The sequence below is a fragment of the Salvia miltiorrhiza genome, chromosome 1 (assembly GCF_028751815.1).
Source record: "Salvia miltiorrhiza cultivar Shanhuang (shh) chromosome 1, IMPLAD_Smil_shh, whole genome shotgun sequence".
Taxonomy (NCBI): Eukaryota; Viridiplantae; Streptophyta; class Magnoliopsida; order Lamiales; family Lamiaceae; genus Salvia; species Salvia miltiorrhiza.
Window position 1 is genome coordinate 45,465,947 of NC_080387.1, and position 17,911 is coordinate 45,483,857.

Consider the following 17,911-nt stretch of genomic DNA (forward strand, 5'->3'; position numbering starts at 1 on the left):
ACTGGATTGAGAGGTACTTTGAATTCTTCGACGGTGAAGCTTGAACCTATATAACCAATCCATAAAATAAATACAAAAGAAAGAAACAACAACTAAATCTAACATACATTTGGGGAAGAAAATTCCAATCTGCAACACGAAGACAGCGTGGAGAAAAAAGAAAATTAAGCTTACTTTGAACCAGAACGAAGAGTGGAAGCCACAAAGCACCATCGGTTGGTTGTAAAACTCTTTATCATTTGAACTATTGAATTTATAGCTAAAATCTAAACTTTGAAGTTTCTATTGTTAAAATGTATCTAAAATTGGCTGATTAAATAAAGTTTCCATTGTTAAATTGTATCTAAAATTGACTGATTATTGATTGATAGGTAAATCATATAATTGTATAGTATAATTTTATTCTTCCAAAATTTATTCCTTTTAAAATTCACACTAATCATTCCATATTCACAATAGTCAAATATAATGTTTCCTAATAAAATACTTACCATAGCTAATCAAGAACCGTTCCGGAACCAAGTAATGTCCGGTGAGACACCCATTGATGGCGGTGGTGCTAGGCGCAGGGCAGCCATTGGCCGCGGCTGTGCCATGGCTGCGGTGGGGGAAATGAGAGCTAGTGTGGAGACGGAAGGGGTATAGATCGCGAAGGGTGCCGGGGCGGCGAGGCGCGGTGGCGGACGGCGGTGGAGGGGAAAGGGAGGAGGAAAAACGTGTCGGGGGAAGGTGGATGGAGCAGATCGTTCGCGACGTCTTGGTGACGGGGCAGATGGCAGTGGTGGTGGAGTTTGCAGCGAATTGCGAGGGGGGAAGAGAGGTGGCATATCGCGGCGGGGGAAGGTGGAGGGGGCAGATCGCTGGAGGCGGCTTGGTGATGGAGCAGACAACGGTGGTGGCGGTCGAAGCTAATGCCAGCGACGGTGGCGACGGGTTCTCAAGATTTGGAGTGAGACGGGGGTTTTGATTGTTGAATAATTTATGATATAATTCTAATTCGATTTGTAGGTAATTTGGATGGTAAATGTAAAATTAAAAATATATATATATTATATGTGGAATTATATTGCCACGTCAGCGATAGAGAATTGAGTTAGAAGCTCTAGAATTGTAGGGATTTTAAATCTTGAATTCTTAGATATGCCATGTAGGACCTCGAATTAAGGAGAGCGCATGAATCCTTAATCGTATTATATATTGATTGCGAATGACGTGGATTGTTAAGAGGGGAAAAAATAAAACAAAAAAAACAAATATTTGGCCTTCTGCCGAATTGAATCAACTAATTTATTTTTAATTGGAAATTCCATGGGTGGAAATTTTATGACAAGAAAGAGACTGGTTGAGAAAGTCAAAATAAATTATATAATATTATTCTAACACCAAAAAGTAAACTTATAATTACTCGAGTTTGGATTTGCTTCCAAAGAAAGATTTTTATGCAAAGAGTACTCTCCTTAATTTGGTCATTACTCATTAGCTTCTAGGATAGAAACGAGAAAAAAAAAACAAAACAAAAAACAAAAAACAAAAACCAAAAACAAAACTACAACAGCTTCTTCTCTTATATTCATTTTAACTGTGAATAGGCGAAAGTACCCACTCTTATAACTTGTTTTACAAAAGTACCCACCCAAGCCAAAGTTCAAAAAGTCAAAGCCGACATGCTTGGTTTTTTGTAAAAGCAGACCTGACATGCTTCGTTTTTTGTAAAATGTCTAACTCACGTCATTTTCACAAGTTAAAAATGTGATGAAGAGACAATAATTGCCCAACTCACGCCACTTTCACAATCTAATGTATACTGTATGTTTGAAAATTTATAAAAAAATTAGCTTACGTTTGCGTTATAAAAACATTAGTAAGAGGACTAAAAATTTCACTATTATGTATGTTATGCAACAAAAAAATATTCTGAAACCAATGGCATAACTAGCCGCCGGAAATTCATAGCCGTGAACAGTAGCCGCCGGTCCAAAATATATACGGCTACTGGTCAGCGGCTATGAACTTCCGACGGCTAATTACTCCATTTGTTTCATAATATTTTTTTGCTGCATAATATACATAATAGTGAATTTTTGAGCCCTCTTAGTAATATTATATTATAACACGAATATCTTAATTTAGAGTTTTTATTTAAATTTTTAATTTTATTTTTTTTATATTACAAGAAGTATACATTGATGTGAAATATGAGAGATACTGAATCTGCAAAAAATTGGATTATAGTGGGGTAATAATACTCACTTTATGCATGATTTGATTGAACACAAAATAATACAGTAAACACATAAAATAATAGGCTATTTTTGAAGAAAACACTTGAAACTCCTGAAATGTAAACAAAAAGATATTTGAGCTCTAAAAAACAATTAGCCGCCAGAAATTCAAAGCCGGTCGTACTAGCCGTGTGAAATTTTTCACACACGGCTAGTGACGCCGGCTACGATTTTGTGGCGGCTAATATTTTTTTTGGGACAAAAAAATCATTTTTAAGTAATACATATGGTTGTAAAAATTTTTACCTTGTTATGAATGTTTGAAAGTAACATATGTATCCCTTTTTTGTGTATTTCTATTTATTTGTTAATGTTTTAGTCAAAAAAGTACATGTCCACATGAAATAAGAGATAAGGTGACTGCACAAATTTGGATTGTAATGAGGCTTTAATGCTCACTTTCTGCATGCATTTGATTGCACATTGAATAATAAATTGAAGTGTACTGAATGAATGAACAATACATTTCACGTGAATTTGTACAAAGGACTCTAATATTAGTCTATAATAGGGCTGCATTTGTGAATGAGAAAACATAAATCCAAATACTCGTAGAAAGAGCATTCAGTTAAGAAATTGAGAAATTGAAACCCTCAAGATTTGAGAAGTGGTTTGTGCGATAGTTGGTGCAATTGGTGTTCAAATTCTACTTGAAGATGTGATTTTCTCATATATTGTTTGTGTAATTAATAGTTTGAATGTTTTATGTTATATTTATGAGAATTTTTAAAGCGTTTATGCATATTTTAATACTACATTTTATGTGTTTTTATAGATGGAATTCGTTAGATACATATATGTGAGATACAACGGACTCGTCGATGGTTTATACTATGTTGGTGGGGCTACAGAGGTCCTTCCCCTCGTCAACGAAACTATTGAGAGCCTGATGTGCAGCGTCAACAATATTATGAGGACACATTCGTTGAGCTCGAGCTACCAATTGTATTATTTGGCGACCAATCTATTTGGTAGGGAGACGAAATGTGGCTTGGCCACAGACGATGACGTGGAAGCCTTGTTGGCAACTGCCGACTATCCCATGGTGTACGTTGAGCACTACAACGGTCCGATTGAAGAAGAAGCCTACATCCCTACTTTTGATTTTACTGAACCTTCGGGACACGTAGATGAAGCACAATGCAGTCAGTATGAGACGCTGTATTATCATCATACGTCGTTTCATGGTGTCCAGAGCTCGCCTCCACGACAATATTTTACATGGGATGGACAACCGCTAGACGAATCTGCATGGAATCAAACCGAAAGGCTTAATGAAGTATGTGGGAGATTGAACAATGTGCGGACAGATGATGAACCTGAGCACGAAGCTGAAGGCTCGGTTGCATCAGGAGACGATGATGATTCTGAGGAAGATGACGAAGAATTTGACCCTGCGCTCGAGGTGGGCACTGCTTCTGATGCCTCTGAGGATTTATTAGACGACGATCTAATCGATTTCACGGAGATCGAGCGAGCAGGTTGGATCCAACAAAGTACAACACGTGACGGAGATCCGACAGCCGAGACCGGTGATCTAACTAATTGGTTAGTTCCCTTGATTCCAGTGGACGCCTCGGCTTCGCTGGTTGCTCGCGAGAGTGACCCTTCTAGAGTTGATGATCTGCAGAAGAATTCTTTTTACAACAGCAAAGACGACCTGATCATTGCTGTTGGTTTGTGGAACATGAAGCGAGGCACTGAGACAAAAGTTGTCCGCTCAGATCCGGGACGAGTCTATTTCTCTTGCAAGCACTCTGACAACTGCAATTTCGATCTTCGTGCGTCTAGTCACGAGCGAGGGATGTGGAGAGTGCATAAGTTGAAAGAGCATTCATGCGAAGGGGACTTGCACACAGCTAAAAAAATCAAGGCGCACTCGAAGGTGGTTGCAGCGTTTGTGGCAAACAGAATACGCGATGATGGAGAGGTCATTAAGCCGAAATCCATCATGGCTGAGTTAGTACGTGATTTCGGCATCAAAATCAAATATGATGTCGCGCTGCGTGCAAGAAATCTCGGGATGGAGATGATATACGGTCGAGTTGATGATTCGTTCCTCCTGCTCCCAAGATATCTGTATGCCCTGAAGGAAGCGAATCCTGGCACCTTATATGGTTTGGAAGTAGACATAGACTGCCGGTTCAAACATTTGTTTGTTGCTCTTGCGGCTTCCATCTCACCTTTCTACTTTTACCTTCGACCAGTGATTGTGGTTGACGGCACACACCTGAAGGGAAAAAATAGTGGCATTTTGTTTGTCGCCGTGACAAAAGACGGAAACGAGGTAGTTTTTCCCTTGGCGATCGGTGTCGGTCCGATCGAGAATGATGAGTCGTGGAAGTGGTTTATGTCACATCTGAGAGGTGCTTGCGGCGAGCCCGATAACTTACTTATTGTATCTGATGCGCATGTCTCCATCGCTAATGCTGTGAAGAGCGAGTTTCCAAATGCTACTCACGGTATTTGCTACTACCACTTGTTGAACAAGATCAAGGGTTACGGCCCGGTGTTGCTGAGCTTTTCCGCCAAGCTGCATACGCCTACGAGGAATCAGATTACACGCGTGCAATGTCAGCCATGGCTGCTCTGAAACCAAAGGCGTACGAGAAGTTGTTGCGCGTGGGACCGGAGAAGTGGGCACGATCACAATGTCCTGTGTCCCGTTACAGTTTCCTTACATCCAATGCCGCCGAGAGTTTTAATGCACGTTTGCTGTGGGCCAGACGTCTTCCAATCTGCTCGATGTTGGAGGTAGTCAGATTAGTTATCGAGCAGTGGTTCAACGACAGGCTTGCGGCCGCACAAGAGAGCGATGAAAATCTGACTCCGGAGGCAAAACAGAAGCTCAGTGCAGAACTTGTAAAAAGTCGTCGTTACACAGCCAAGAGGACCACCGAGAGAAAATACAGGGTTCGTGCTAGTGGTCGCCATTATATGGTTGACCTTCAAAAGCAGAGCTGTGATGCAACGAATTCGACCTGGACCAGATGCCGTGTTCTCATGCGATTGCAGCCATTACGTATGTCATTTCTATTCATGACCTCAATTACCATTATTAAATGATCAATATGTATAATCGTTTGTTTTGCAGTGAGGCGAACGAGTCAGTGGAGGATTACGTGCACTCTTACTACTGGAACAGTTCACTAGTTGACACATACTCTCGTGCCGTTAACCACTTGCCTCCCATAGATAATTGGAATATTCCTTTCCAAATTGCATCTCAGCTTGTTTTACCAAATCTCTCTCGGCGACAAGCTGGTCGTCCAAAGGAAACTCGAGTTCGATCCGCAGGTGAAAGGCCGACTCAAAACACATCAACAACAGAGGCATCAACTAGTAGCAAGAAACGAGCACCCAAAACGTGTGGTCTCTGTGGCGGGTCTGGTCACACACGTCGATCGTGCAAGGGTACGGCCACCGATGTGTAGTCGTATTTATGTTTAAATTGAACGATTTTCAATATGTTTTCAGTTGTACCATGTCAGCGTATGACATTAATTTCTTTTTATGTTTTATTTAAGTTCATTTAGAGTTCCCTAATTATTATGGATGTGCTCAACGTATGACATTATTAATTTATAATTTTTATAAATTAATAATGAATTACCCATAATTTATAATTATAATTCATAATTTTGAATTAATAAATCCAAATAATTATGAGTGAATTTATAATTATAATTCATAATTTTTTCATAATTACTGAATTTATGAATGAATTTATAATTACAATTCATAATTATAATTCATAATTTATAATTCTAATTTATAATTTTTTCATAATTACTCAATAATGAATTTATTTTAGTTTTAATAATTTATAATTTCTAGATCAGCATAAAGACTTGCTATATTCTTTAATTATAAATGCAATTTAGAAATAGAAATGAATTACTATATAATGAATTTATTTTAGTTTTAATAATTTATTGTTTGAATTTGTCAAATATTAGAATTGAATATCTTTAACAACGTCCAACAAACCAAAATAGAAGGATTAGCCGCCACAAAAGTATAGCCGTGAGGATTAGCCGTTAGTAGTGAAATAATACGCGGCTAATCCTCACGGCTACACTTTTGTGGCGGCTAATCCTTCTATTTTGGTTTGTTGGACGTTGTTAAAGATATTCAATTCTAATATTTGACAAATTCAAACAATAAATCATACTTACTTAACAATGACCACCATTTACATGTCACTACAATTATGAGTTGAAATTATGAATGAGAATTTGGAAAAATGCACAACTTGTACTAATAAATTTATAATATACCATTACAGAGCTTGAAATTATGTGATTATGCATTAAACATGTCATTAAATCCAAATAAACTAATTAGCCGCCACAAAAGTGTAATAAAAGTGGTAGCCGCTAGTAGTGAGTTCCGTGGCGGCTAATCCACACGGCTACACTTTTGTGGCGGCTAATTAGTTTATTCATCTTATCTTACAGTTTTATATGTATCACAAGTCATCATGGCAGTAAATATAGATAAGAAGATACTAGAATGTCGGGGTAAAAATGTAGAGAAAAAAAATAGTCATAAAGATGTAAATAGTCATAATGTACAGAGAATACAAGTTCAAAGTGCATCGGGGGATGTGCAAAACTCGTAGATGGCACTGCCTATCTTGTGCCTGTACAGCTGAACATTATTATTGCCCCACTCCAGGCTCGGCGAGTCTGCGATCAAACGCTCCACGGTCATGCACGCGAAAACACCAGAGCTAAATTGGCCGCTCTGTGCGAACTGCTCGGCAGGATCAGCATACTCGATCTGCAGCTGACGCCATTGGAGATTCTGATTCGCGTTCTCCACAATGCGTGTCCTCTCGAACCAAAGGAACACCTCAAGGACCCGGTAGAAAAGACGGCCCAAAGGACACAGAGCGCGCAACATGTCGTGGCGTGACTGTGCCCCAATCCGATACAAGTTCGGATCGAAGACGCGACATTTACCCGTGAGCATATCAATGCTACAGATAACGATACGCCACTCGACAAATACAGGAACAATGACCTGTACAGGAAGAAATAATTGATCAACAATCCTTTTTATTTTAAGTCAAAGTCATTTATGATGTAGGTGTAATTGTGTACCGCAATGGCATCCAACCAATCTCCCTGAGTCGATGAGGTACCCTTGCCATACACTGAATACATAAGCTTGGCAGCCGGCTTCCACGACAACACCGGAGCCTCAGAGCTTATAAGACGCTGCTCTGAACGAGAGCTAAACATACGGCGCGCATTCTCCATTATCTCCTTGTATTCTCTATCCAAATAAGTCTGCAAAGAAGAAAAACATTATTTCAACAATATTTTATTATAAACGCAAAATATATTAATGCTTACGAAGAATTCCGTATCCAATATGATATGCGTCCTGTGATCGATGTCCTGAAGCAGGTCTGTACCGGTCACCAGCCTATGCCTCAGCGTCATCATGTACGCATCTACATGCTGCACATACTTTAATGTTAATATTAAGTAAACAATAATACTACATGTAACAAATGCATCAAAAATATTAGATACCTCGGGCTCGAGGTCTTTAGTCCTGTTCATGAGAGCAAGCCAAAACTGCCTCTTGATCGGGTGCCCACTCTCTGCCACCACCAACTTCCTGTAGCTCCCAGTACGGATACGCTCCACCATACGAGTAAATCACTTAATATACTGCTTGTCGACGGGTTTCGGCTCGTGGCTGTGAACGTATGGGGATCTCAGCGCAGCCGAAGGCTGCCGCTCACGGTGGCTTCGGCGCAGTTGCGCATCCTCTGGTGGTGGTGGACAAACACTGAGGGGAAGGGCAGGTGTTGCCCCAGAAGACGAAGCTCCCTATATTTACATTAAAACAACACAAGTTAAACATATAAACAGTCCATAAATGACACGTAATTTCAATTAGAAGTTAAATTTAAAACAAATACTGAGCTTTTACCCCAGTAAACTGCTGCCAAAAACGCTCCATCTCTCCCTGAGAATAACCAGCGTCGAGAAGAATCGGCAGCGAAGAACGAGGCGGCTCGAATGGGTGTGCTGAGCTCGAGGGCTGCTCAGTGTACGAGTAGCGTGGCCCCAGATATGGGGTCAAGTGTTCGCCAGCCCCAAAAGTCGTGGGCACACCAAAACCAGTATGCGGGCCCGGTGGGGTTTGATAATCATCACTGGCAGAGTGACCCGCGTCCCTAGCAGGCGACTCGTGTGCAGGGGACCTCTGCTGTGATGGCGCATCCTCGTGCTCGGGCTCCGTCCCGGGCTCGGGCTCACGTCGCATGTCCGATTGAGGTCTTGGAGCAGGCATGGGCTGACGTACATCGGTGCTATGCGAGCATTGGCAACGCATACACCCAAAGGTCTCCTCGGCCCAATTCTTCAGCCTCGTGAATAGGCCCTCCTCCACACGCCTCGCCACCCGGCCCTCACTCTCGCGCACCATCTGTTCCATGCGCTGCCACTCCTGCTCGCTCAAACCAGAAGGCCCATGAGCAGCACTGCTATCTCCCCCGTATCTGGGCCTCCTGTGACTCTGTGACCTCCGGCCGGAAGTCACGGGGCGATCGCCGCCGCCGGGCTGATCCTGCTGGCCACTGCTCGACGAGGACGAAACCACCTGTGGTCTCTGCCGCTTTCCCCGATCTTCGCGCCTCGAACTGCGACGTCGGGGTTCCATCTGAATAGATGCCTCAGAGCGGTCCCCACCACTCACATCCGGTCGAGGATTCCTCTGACCGAAGACGCCCGGACCTGGAAACTGGACATCTCCTTCATTCGCGACCGATAGCCACCAATGCGTTGTCGCCTCCTGCTGTTCGGGCTGCAACTCATAAAGCCCGGTCTCCTACAATAAAAAATATATGTACATGATGATTAATATTCATAACATCAAATATAATTAACTAATAAACACTTAAATTATTACCGGTGACTCAAATAGGGGCTGCAAATCTGCAATGTTGTGACTCAAGAAGGTCCACCTCTTGAATCTAGGTAATATCCCGGCATTATGTATAGCGATGTGGCTGCCCAAGCCGGGAATAACCTCAAGACCCCAAGTATATAGAGCCCAAGAAGGCCCATAGAAGCGGTACTTCCATTCTTTCGACATCTTCTTTATCCTGAAGTTCAAGCGATTATATGCCGCTGCACCCCAAGGAAATGTGGAGAACTCCGACAAGTCCTCCGCCAAAGCCCACGTCCAGATCTCCATGGGTCGTGGCGTGTCCACGCCCAAAATAAATGCGTGTAGCACCAACAGGTGGGCCACACACAGTGCTATCGAGCCGTCGGGGTCGACAATCTCCGTCCACTGCTAAAAAAAAATGTCTGACAACTCCTGAACTGACATGCGCTGTCCGCCACAAACTCGTCTGTAGGCCACATTACTATTCAAATTGTGGCGGGCTGTTGGATCGAAACGATGTTGCCCAAATGACAATCCGATCACAAGAGCGAAAGCGGCGTGATCAAGGCAAACCTTCTGGCCGTTGATGTAGAACCACATCACATCGTCACTATCCAGCAGATGACGAGAGACAATATGGTGCAATGCCATGTTGCACCTGTGGCCCGGATCCCAATCCAACAAATGTCCAAAGCAACCCTGCCTGAACGTATTCTCCAGTGCGTCGCCCCCAATTTCCCTCAGTCGCTTGGGTACCCGGGACAAATAACTGGTCTTGTAGTAAGAACTGATCTGCGTCCCGGGGCGATTTATTGTGTCGGGCCTCCGATAACTGATCTATTCAATACCAAAAATATATCAATTAAAAAGCCAAAATATAATTAATTAAGAAAAATAACACAAAATTTAATAATAACATAACTAATTCAACCAAATAGAATTATTATTATTATTATTATTATTATTATTATTATTATTATTATTATTATTATTAATTCACGAAAATAATTATGTACATGTAGAGGATCTTCTCGTTAGTTTAATAATTATGCACTACCCAATTCAATTCTTTGGTTGTGTATTTTATTTAAATTATTGAAATGATTTTAAAATTAAACTAAATCAAATTATATACTAAGTAATTCACAAATAACATAACTAATTCAACCAAAATGACTACAACAAAATAACATAAGTAATTCACGTCCCAACAAAATAATTAAACATAATGACTACAACCAAAATGAATATACAACCAATAATTAATTATTTTCGTCCCAACATAAGTAAATTCCGTCCCAATAATTAAACAATGTAATTTTCGTCCCAACATAATTAATTTACGAACCCAATTCACGAACACAAGTAATTCGAATTAAACAATGTCACCAAAATAATTCACGAAAATAACATGCTTCTACTTGTTGTGGAAAATAACATCCTTATTCACGAATTTAAAATCAACGAAATAGGATACTTACTTGATTTGAAGAAGAAGCCATGGTGTATGCCTTCGGACGTTGAAAAAATCGTGAATGCTCTCCTTCAAGTTAAAAAAAATGATTCTCATTCAAACATGGACAAACAAGAAAACAAAGCAAAAAAAAATAATTCATTCCAGTTTACCTTCGGTTTGGAATGTTCTCCTCTCTCTCAAAAATTTCCCGATGCTCTTTCTCCTCTCTCTCTCTCTTTCTCGGCTGCCTCTCTCTCAAAAAATAAACTGATGCCGTGCGGCTAGGTTAAAAGTTCTAATTCTTATACATGTAAATGGGTTTCTTGGTCAAACAAGCCTTAAATTGCCTTGTGAATTTTAGATACAGCCGTGTATATCCCCCCAATAAAGCTTCCGCGATTCTCGCCTATCTGTATAGCCGTATGAATTGTCCAATCACCCTTTAAGCTTATAATTAAAAAAAAAATAGGGTTTCGTGTATAAATAGAAGAAATAGTAGTAAATTAAGGGTAAAAAATACGAATATTATATAAAATGATATGAAAAATTATTTTAAAAACATTTAATAGCTTACCCGCCAGTAATGAGTAGCCGTCCGCTGTAGCCGTGAGTAGTTTCTTACCCACGGCTACGGCAGCCGGCTACATATTTCTGGCGGGTACTTGGTAGTAAGGTTTATTATGTTTCATTGATTCATAATATATGATTTTATAATTTTTTTATCCACCATTTGCTATTATTTTATGTGTTACAATATTAATTCATATACAATCAAAAAAACTAAATAAATTTAGACTTATTGAGTTTATTTTGTCAATCTCCTTCTCGTGAATTTATTGCAAAGAGATTCCCACCCTATAAAGCTGCATTGTAGCCGTATGAATTGTCCAATCACCCTTTAAGCTTATAATTTAAAAAAAATAGGTTTTCGTGTATAAATAGAAGAAATAGTAGTAAATTAAGGGTAAAAAATACTAATATTATATAAAATGATATGTTAAATTATTTTCAAAACATTTAATAACTTACTCGCCAGTAATGAGTAGCCGTACGATGTAGCCGTGAGTAGTTTCTTACCCACGGCTACGACAGCCGGCTACATATTTCTGGCGGGTACTTGGTGGTAAGGTGTATTATGTTTCAATGATTCATAATATATGATTTTGTAATTTTTTTATGCACCATTTGCTATTATTTTATGTGTTACAATATTAATTCATATACAATCAAATAAACTAAATAAATTTAGACTTATTGAGTTTATTTTGTCAATCTCCTTCTCGTGAATTTACTGCAAAGAGATTACCACCCTATAAAGCTGCATTATACCCGTGAATTGTCCAATCACCCTTTAAGTTTATAATAATAAAAAAAATTAGGTCTGTTTAAAAATTTAAAATCAAGAGTATTATGAAACTAGAATTTTTTTTAAAGCTATTGAAGTATTTACCCGCCTGTTAACCCTAGCCGGTCACAGTAGCCGCCGGGATCCATTTCCAGCCGGCTACTGCTAACGACTAAGGGGGGTGTATTCGTTCTGGAATTTGATGGATTTCTATGGATTTTAAAAGTCTGGGTGTATTCGTTCAAGACTTTTAAAAGTCTGCAGAAATCTGGGTGTATTCGTTCAAGACTTTTAAAAGTCCATATAAATCTGGGTGTATTCGTTCCAGACTTTTTAAAATTCATACAAATCTAGGTGTATTCGTTATTCCATTGACTTAAAATTCGGAATGACTTTCATGGATTTCATCCAAAAAATACACACGACGAAATCCGGCCAAGAACCAAGAGAATTGAAATCCATGAAGTTTTAAGCGAGCGCTGAGTTCCAGCGCCCGCGGCCAAGAAGCCAGCGAGCGCTGGAACTCAGCAATCGTTGAGAGTTTCCAGCGCCCTCCCTCAGCCTTCTCCTCCTCTTATCCTTCACCCTCCGCTCCTTAGCCTCCATCCCCCAACCCTCGTCGCCGCCATCACCGTCGTTTCTCTCACCGTCTTCCTCCACCTCCGCCACCGCACTGCCTCCCGCCGATCGTCCTCCTTCGATCAATCGAAACCCCAAAACTCCGATACCAGCAGCGTAGTTTCGTTCAATCAGGCTCCGAATCGGCACCATATTCCGAAGCTCCAGAGACCTTCACAATCCAGCGCGGAGTTCCTCTACCTGGGCACTTTGGTCAATTCACATGCCCCCGCCCCCGCCCCCGCCCCCGCCGCCGCAGCTACAATCAACTTCAGTAATGCTGCTAATCCGCGGACATTGGACTCGCCGGAGCTCCGCCCTTTGCCGCTGCTGAACATACAGCGGCAGAACTTTGGTAACAGAGCCGAAGTTATTTCGAGTAAGGATGATGAGAGCGAAGAGTTTTACTCTCCTAAAATTCTTTTGGATGATGAGAACTTTGGGTTGCAGGTTCTCGGAGTTGTCGAGAACATGAGAGGTCTATGCCAACCCATGTCAGATCTCAAATTCCTAAAGATAACCGAAACTGGTGAACAAAAAGACATGACGGAGTGGGTTCTTCAATACATGAGAGAGAAAGTCCCAGAAATGCTAAATTTGGTTGCTTTTAGTGAAGTGTTTGATACTATTTTCTATTCTGTTGTTTAGGTGCAACAGTTTATGCTGCTAAAATTTGTTGGTTGTGGCAATGCATAAATTAGTCTTTCTGGGAACCCAGCGGTCGCTGGGTTTTCAGCGCTTGCTGGAACTCAGCGGTCGCTGGGTTTCCAGCAGTGCTGGGACTCCGCGGGCGCTGGTTTCATGGAATTCAATTATAAAATTATCCCGTAAAGTCTTCAAAAATCAGTGAAAATCGGTGCGAAATCCAACCACGAATTCTTTGAAAGTCGTCTGGAATCTATGTGAATTCCATGGAATTTAAATTCCATGAACTTTTTAAAGTCTGTGGAAATCCACAACGAATACACCCCCCTAAGATTAACAGGCGGGTAATTGTTGTATTAGCTTCAAAAAAAAAACTTGTTTCATAATACGCTTCATTTAATTTTTTTTTTCAACTTTCTTATAGATCTTTAATAACATGAAAACTTGTCCTTATTTTTTCGAACTTAAGGCATTTTAGGGTTACAAATAATGACGTAAGTTAGCAAATAATGTCATTTCCTCATATTTAGAGTCATATTTAACTACCTCTCTTACACATTTTCTTACACAAGTGTACTTGTGTAAGAAAAGTGTAAGAACTTTTACGGAAAACGATGCAAGCCTATCACCATCAATTGCAAAGTGGGTAGTTTTATAAGACATCTTATATTGGTGGGTAATTTTGTAAGATAACTAACCAAAGTGGGTACTTTAAATTCCATCCCTCGTTTTAATTAGTTAACGCAATTAACTGAACTTATGTTGAAAAGAATAAATAAATCATAATATAAAATAAAATAATTTGATCCTGTTTTTGCCATATATTTTTCAGATTTTCTTCAAATAGTTAGGCACAAGACTACTTCATTTTGTGCCATGTAAGTTAAAAAAGAATAGTTTTAGACACATCGCGACATCCGGCCGTGAGTCCTGCCAATTTTTTTGGAGTTGAAAATGGACGGAGGATACAATTGATACAGAAATCGTAGTTCATAATTAAAAAATAGTTTTAAAAATTTCAGTATATCGTTTATAGTACAAAAATAATTTAAAGTTTAAAGTGAAATTTATCCATAGATAAATCATAGAAAACAAAATAATTTGCTCCTTTTTTTGTGCTAATGCAATGAAAGATATTTGCATTTATATATTAGCTAGTATTTTTTATATAGATTTTATTTACCACGAAAAACAATATTATTGATAAGTTATATTATCATGACATATATGTCCAATTGTCAAATTAAAGAGTTTAATGGGGTTTACTTTTTGTTTTATTTTTTAAAAGGTGGTTAGGTATTTGCAGATTAAATAATATTTGACCTCCTAAGTACGCAATAGTAATAATATTATTAAACGGAAACGGGCGACCCCCTCTAACTATAGTATATAGTATATTGCTAATTAATTTCTGATCTTGTCAAAATGGCGACTATATATTATCATAAGTTAGTAATTAAGGTTCTTTTACGGATTAAATCTTGAGGTGACTTGAAACATCAAATCATGTTTGACATGTAACATATATATTCATGCACATTGCTCTCATGCATGACGCAGACCTAAATTTAACTTGGGTGATCACTCTCATCTACTTGTTTTATTTTTCCCATGCATATATATATATATATATATATATATATATAGGGGGCGGTTATTCAATAAACCACCCTTATTTTAAGAATTACGAACCAGCAAAAATGCATGAATTTTATGTATAACACGCATGAATAAACTGTATAAAGGCATGAATTGCGAAAAATAATTTTTTGCTACTTTTGGGATTCGAACTCAGGACCATGAATTTATCCAACAAGGTGATGAATCAACCGTAGATCTTGATGATCTAAGGGCTGAAAATGGTTCCTAATTTATATTTTAAGAAGCGTTCTTATTTTAGTCTTCCCCTATATATATATATATATATATATATATATATATATATATATATATATATATATATATATATAGGGGAGGGCTACAGTGAAAACACTTCTTAAAATATAAATATAAACGTTTTTTAATGTACGAATTTTATCCAACAGGGTTACGAATTCATCCAACATGGTTACGAATTGTGAAAAATAAATTTTTGATACATTTGGGATTCGAACCTAGGACCACGAATTCATCCAACAGGGTTACAAATCAACCGTAGATCTTGATGATCTAAGGGCTGAAAATCATTTATATTTTATACACTTAAGAGTGTTTTTATTCTTCTTTTTTTTTTTTTTTTTTTTTGATCGGGCAAAGTCATGTTAGATGTTAGTAGTTAGTTCCCCATCCACTCCAAGAACCACCTTATCTCTCCATTCACCAAATCCACCTTATATCTCCAATCTCCAATTCGCTCCCAAGAGGGATCGAACCCGGGTCGCTTCACTTAAGTGAGGACCTGGTGGCCAGTGGGCTAAACCCCCTGGTTAAGAGTGTTTTTATTCTAACCCTCCCCTATATATATATATATATATATATATATATATATATATATATATATATATATATATATGTTCTCACCCTAGAACCATTTTCGCAATGCAATTATTCCACCTCAAGAGCATCTACGGTGGGAGCTCTAAAAGAGGCTCTAATTGGTGGTCCTCACTTTAGATCCTACCCCTCTTCAATGCATTGATTTTAAAAGAAATTATAAATTTTTTATTTTTATTTTAATTTTAATTTTTAAAATTAAAATTTAATATTTCAATAAAATTAAATTAATCTAAATATTCTATTAATTAAAAATAAAAATAAAAATAATTAAAATTTAAAATTACATTAACTAAAAAAAATTACTATAATAATTTAAATCTAGACTACATCAATCCTCTACACTTGAGGACTTCTTCGAACATGTTATATTGTGCAACGCTAATTGTGTTTGTGACATCCTCGACGTGTTCGCCTTGACAATTTTGAAACGAGAGCTTCCATTTTCACATCAGAAGTTTTATTTTTTGCTTCGGCGACTTCCTTGGGAGATGTGCTAAATATCTCGATTCTTTTAATTTGGCGGGGCGTTCTAGTGTGTCGTAGTATTGAGGCTTGTCCGTTGAGAACTCCACTTTCTTCCACTTACTTTTGTCACGTTTGGTCGCTTTTTGGCCTTGAGGCCTTGTCATGATACTTGACTCAAAAGATGTAGTCGTGGCCTGCTCCTCCGATTCCTTGGACTTTTTCGATGAGTGCACATTCTTGCCGGTAGAAGCGAACCGCTGAGATTCGCGCAGAATCTTCCAAGATTTGAAGTGCTTGAATCTCACTCCATAGTTGGCATTGTAGATTTCCTGTGCCTGTTCAATGATTTATTCATTACTCATTCCACTCCCCCAGTTAGCTCTACATTTTTCGTATATTGCCTCCCACAACTTGACGTCCTTTTGGACACGTTGAAAGTGGAATTTGATCTGCTTGTTTTCACGAGCAGAAGCGCCGAGAGGCCAAGCGTCATTGTAACTTAGGGTGATATCTCCCCATTTTTAGAGAGCTTTTTGGTCTGTACCTTGGATTGAGTTATAGGTAACCTCCGCTCACAACATACAAGAAGAAGACCTTGGATTGAGCTTTTTTGGTCTGTACCTTGGATTGAGCTTCTTCGGCACTTCGACGACGTCGTCTTAAACTGCACGAGTTGCATTGAATGTGGTTGAAAGATAGCCCAGTGAAAAGATATTTGAGCCATGCAAGAAAGACGCGAACCCCATCATCAGAGAAGAAGAAGGAACCCCCGAGCCTTGAGCTATATTTTTCATATAGTCCTTGAATTACCCTTCCATTTATTATAGTAACTTTGTAAGTGAAAAAAGAGAGAAGTAGATGAAGAATGAGAGAAGAATGTAGTGTTGGATGTAGAAAATGAATTAGGGAAAATGGTATTTATAGAGGGCGAATAGAATAAAAAAAGGAAAAAAAATAAATGAAACAATCGTTGAATGCAACAATCATTTTTTTAAAATATATATATATATATATATATATATATATATATATATATAATTCGAAAAGGAGCCATTGAAAATCGATTTTTATTTTTTATTTTTCTTTTAAGTGGACTTATTTTTCTTATAAATACGCCACTTACTCGTTCTTTCACAGGCAGCAATTTTTGAAGGAAGAAACACTCTCATTTGTCATTTTGAGTTCATATTCTTTGCTTGAACTGAATTTATAGGTAAATGCACTAAATCTAACGATCCACAGAAAACATCATTTTTTATATCCAACAATTATTATTATTATGTGTATTTGATTATGACTATTACTATACTATACTCATTAAATGTAATATTATATTCATTAAGTTGATAATATTATTATTATCCACTATTTTAAATCAAATACTAATATTTAAATTAACACTATTTTAAATCAAATACTAATATTTAAATTAACATAATTTTTTTATTATCAATTAATTTAACTCATAAATAATAATATTTGATATTTTATAAAATATAAAATTTAAATAATACATAAATATATTGTGGCTCGTCCATAGCTCTCGAGATGATGTTATCCCAATAAAAGAAAATGAAAAATAAGTTGGTCCACCAAGTGGTGTTTGGTGAAACAAAACACGGCATCCACATGTATGCTATAATAATGTACGGCATGCCCCCGCTAGTCAAACCCCTAAAAAATTATAAA

The 17,911-nt window shown here is 38.4% G+C and overlaps 1 protein-coding gene across 1 annotated transcript; it reads left to right on the forward strand.

Annotated features, from left to right (window-relative positions):
• Positions 1-3,192: 3,192 nt before the first annotated feature.
• Positions 3,193-5,435, forward strand: LOC131008766 (uncharacterized). Its single transcript, XM_057935799.1, has 3 exons — positions 3,193-4,648; positions 4,774-5,304; positions 5,377-5,435. The coding sequence occupies exons 1-3, from the start codon at positions 3,193-3,195 to the stop codon at positions 5,433-5,435; spliced, it is 2,046 nt and encodes a 681-aa protein (XP_057791782.1).
• The last annotated feature ends 12,476 nt before the right edge of the window (positions 5,436-17,911 follow it).

Coding starts and splice junctions, on each gene's coding strand:
- LOC131008766 (XM_057935799.1), top strand. CDS start 3,193: ATGAGGACACATTCGTTGAGCTCGAGCTACCAATTGTATTATTTGGCG. Junction 4,649..4,773: donor GTTTATGTCACATCTGAGAG/GTGCTTGCGGCG, acceptor TTGTTGAACAAG/ATCAAGGGTTACGGCCCGGT. Junction 5,305..5,376: donor CATGCGATTGCAGCCATTAC/GTATGTCATTTC, acceptor TTTGTTTTGCAG/TGAGGCGAACGAGTCAGTGG.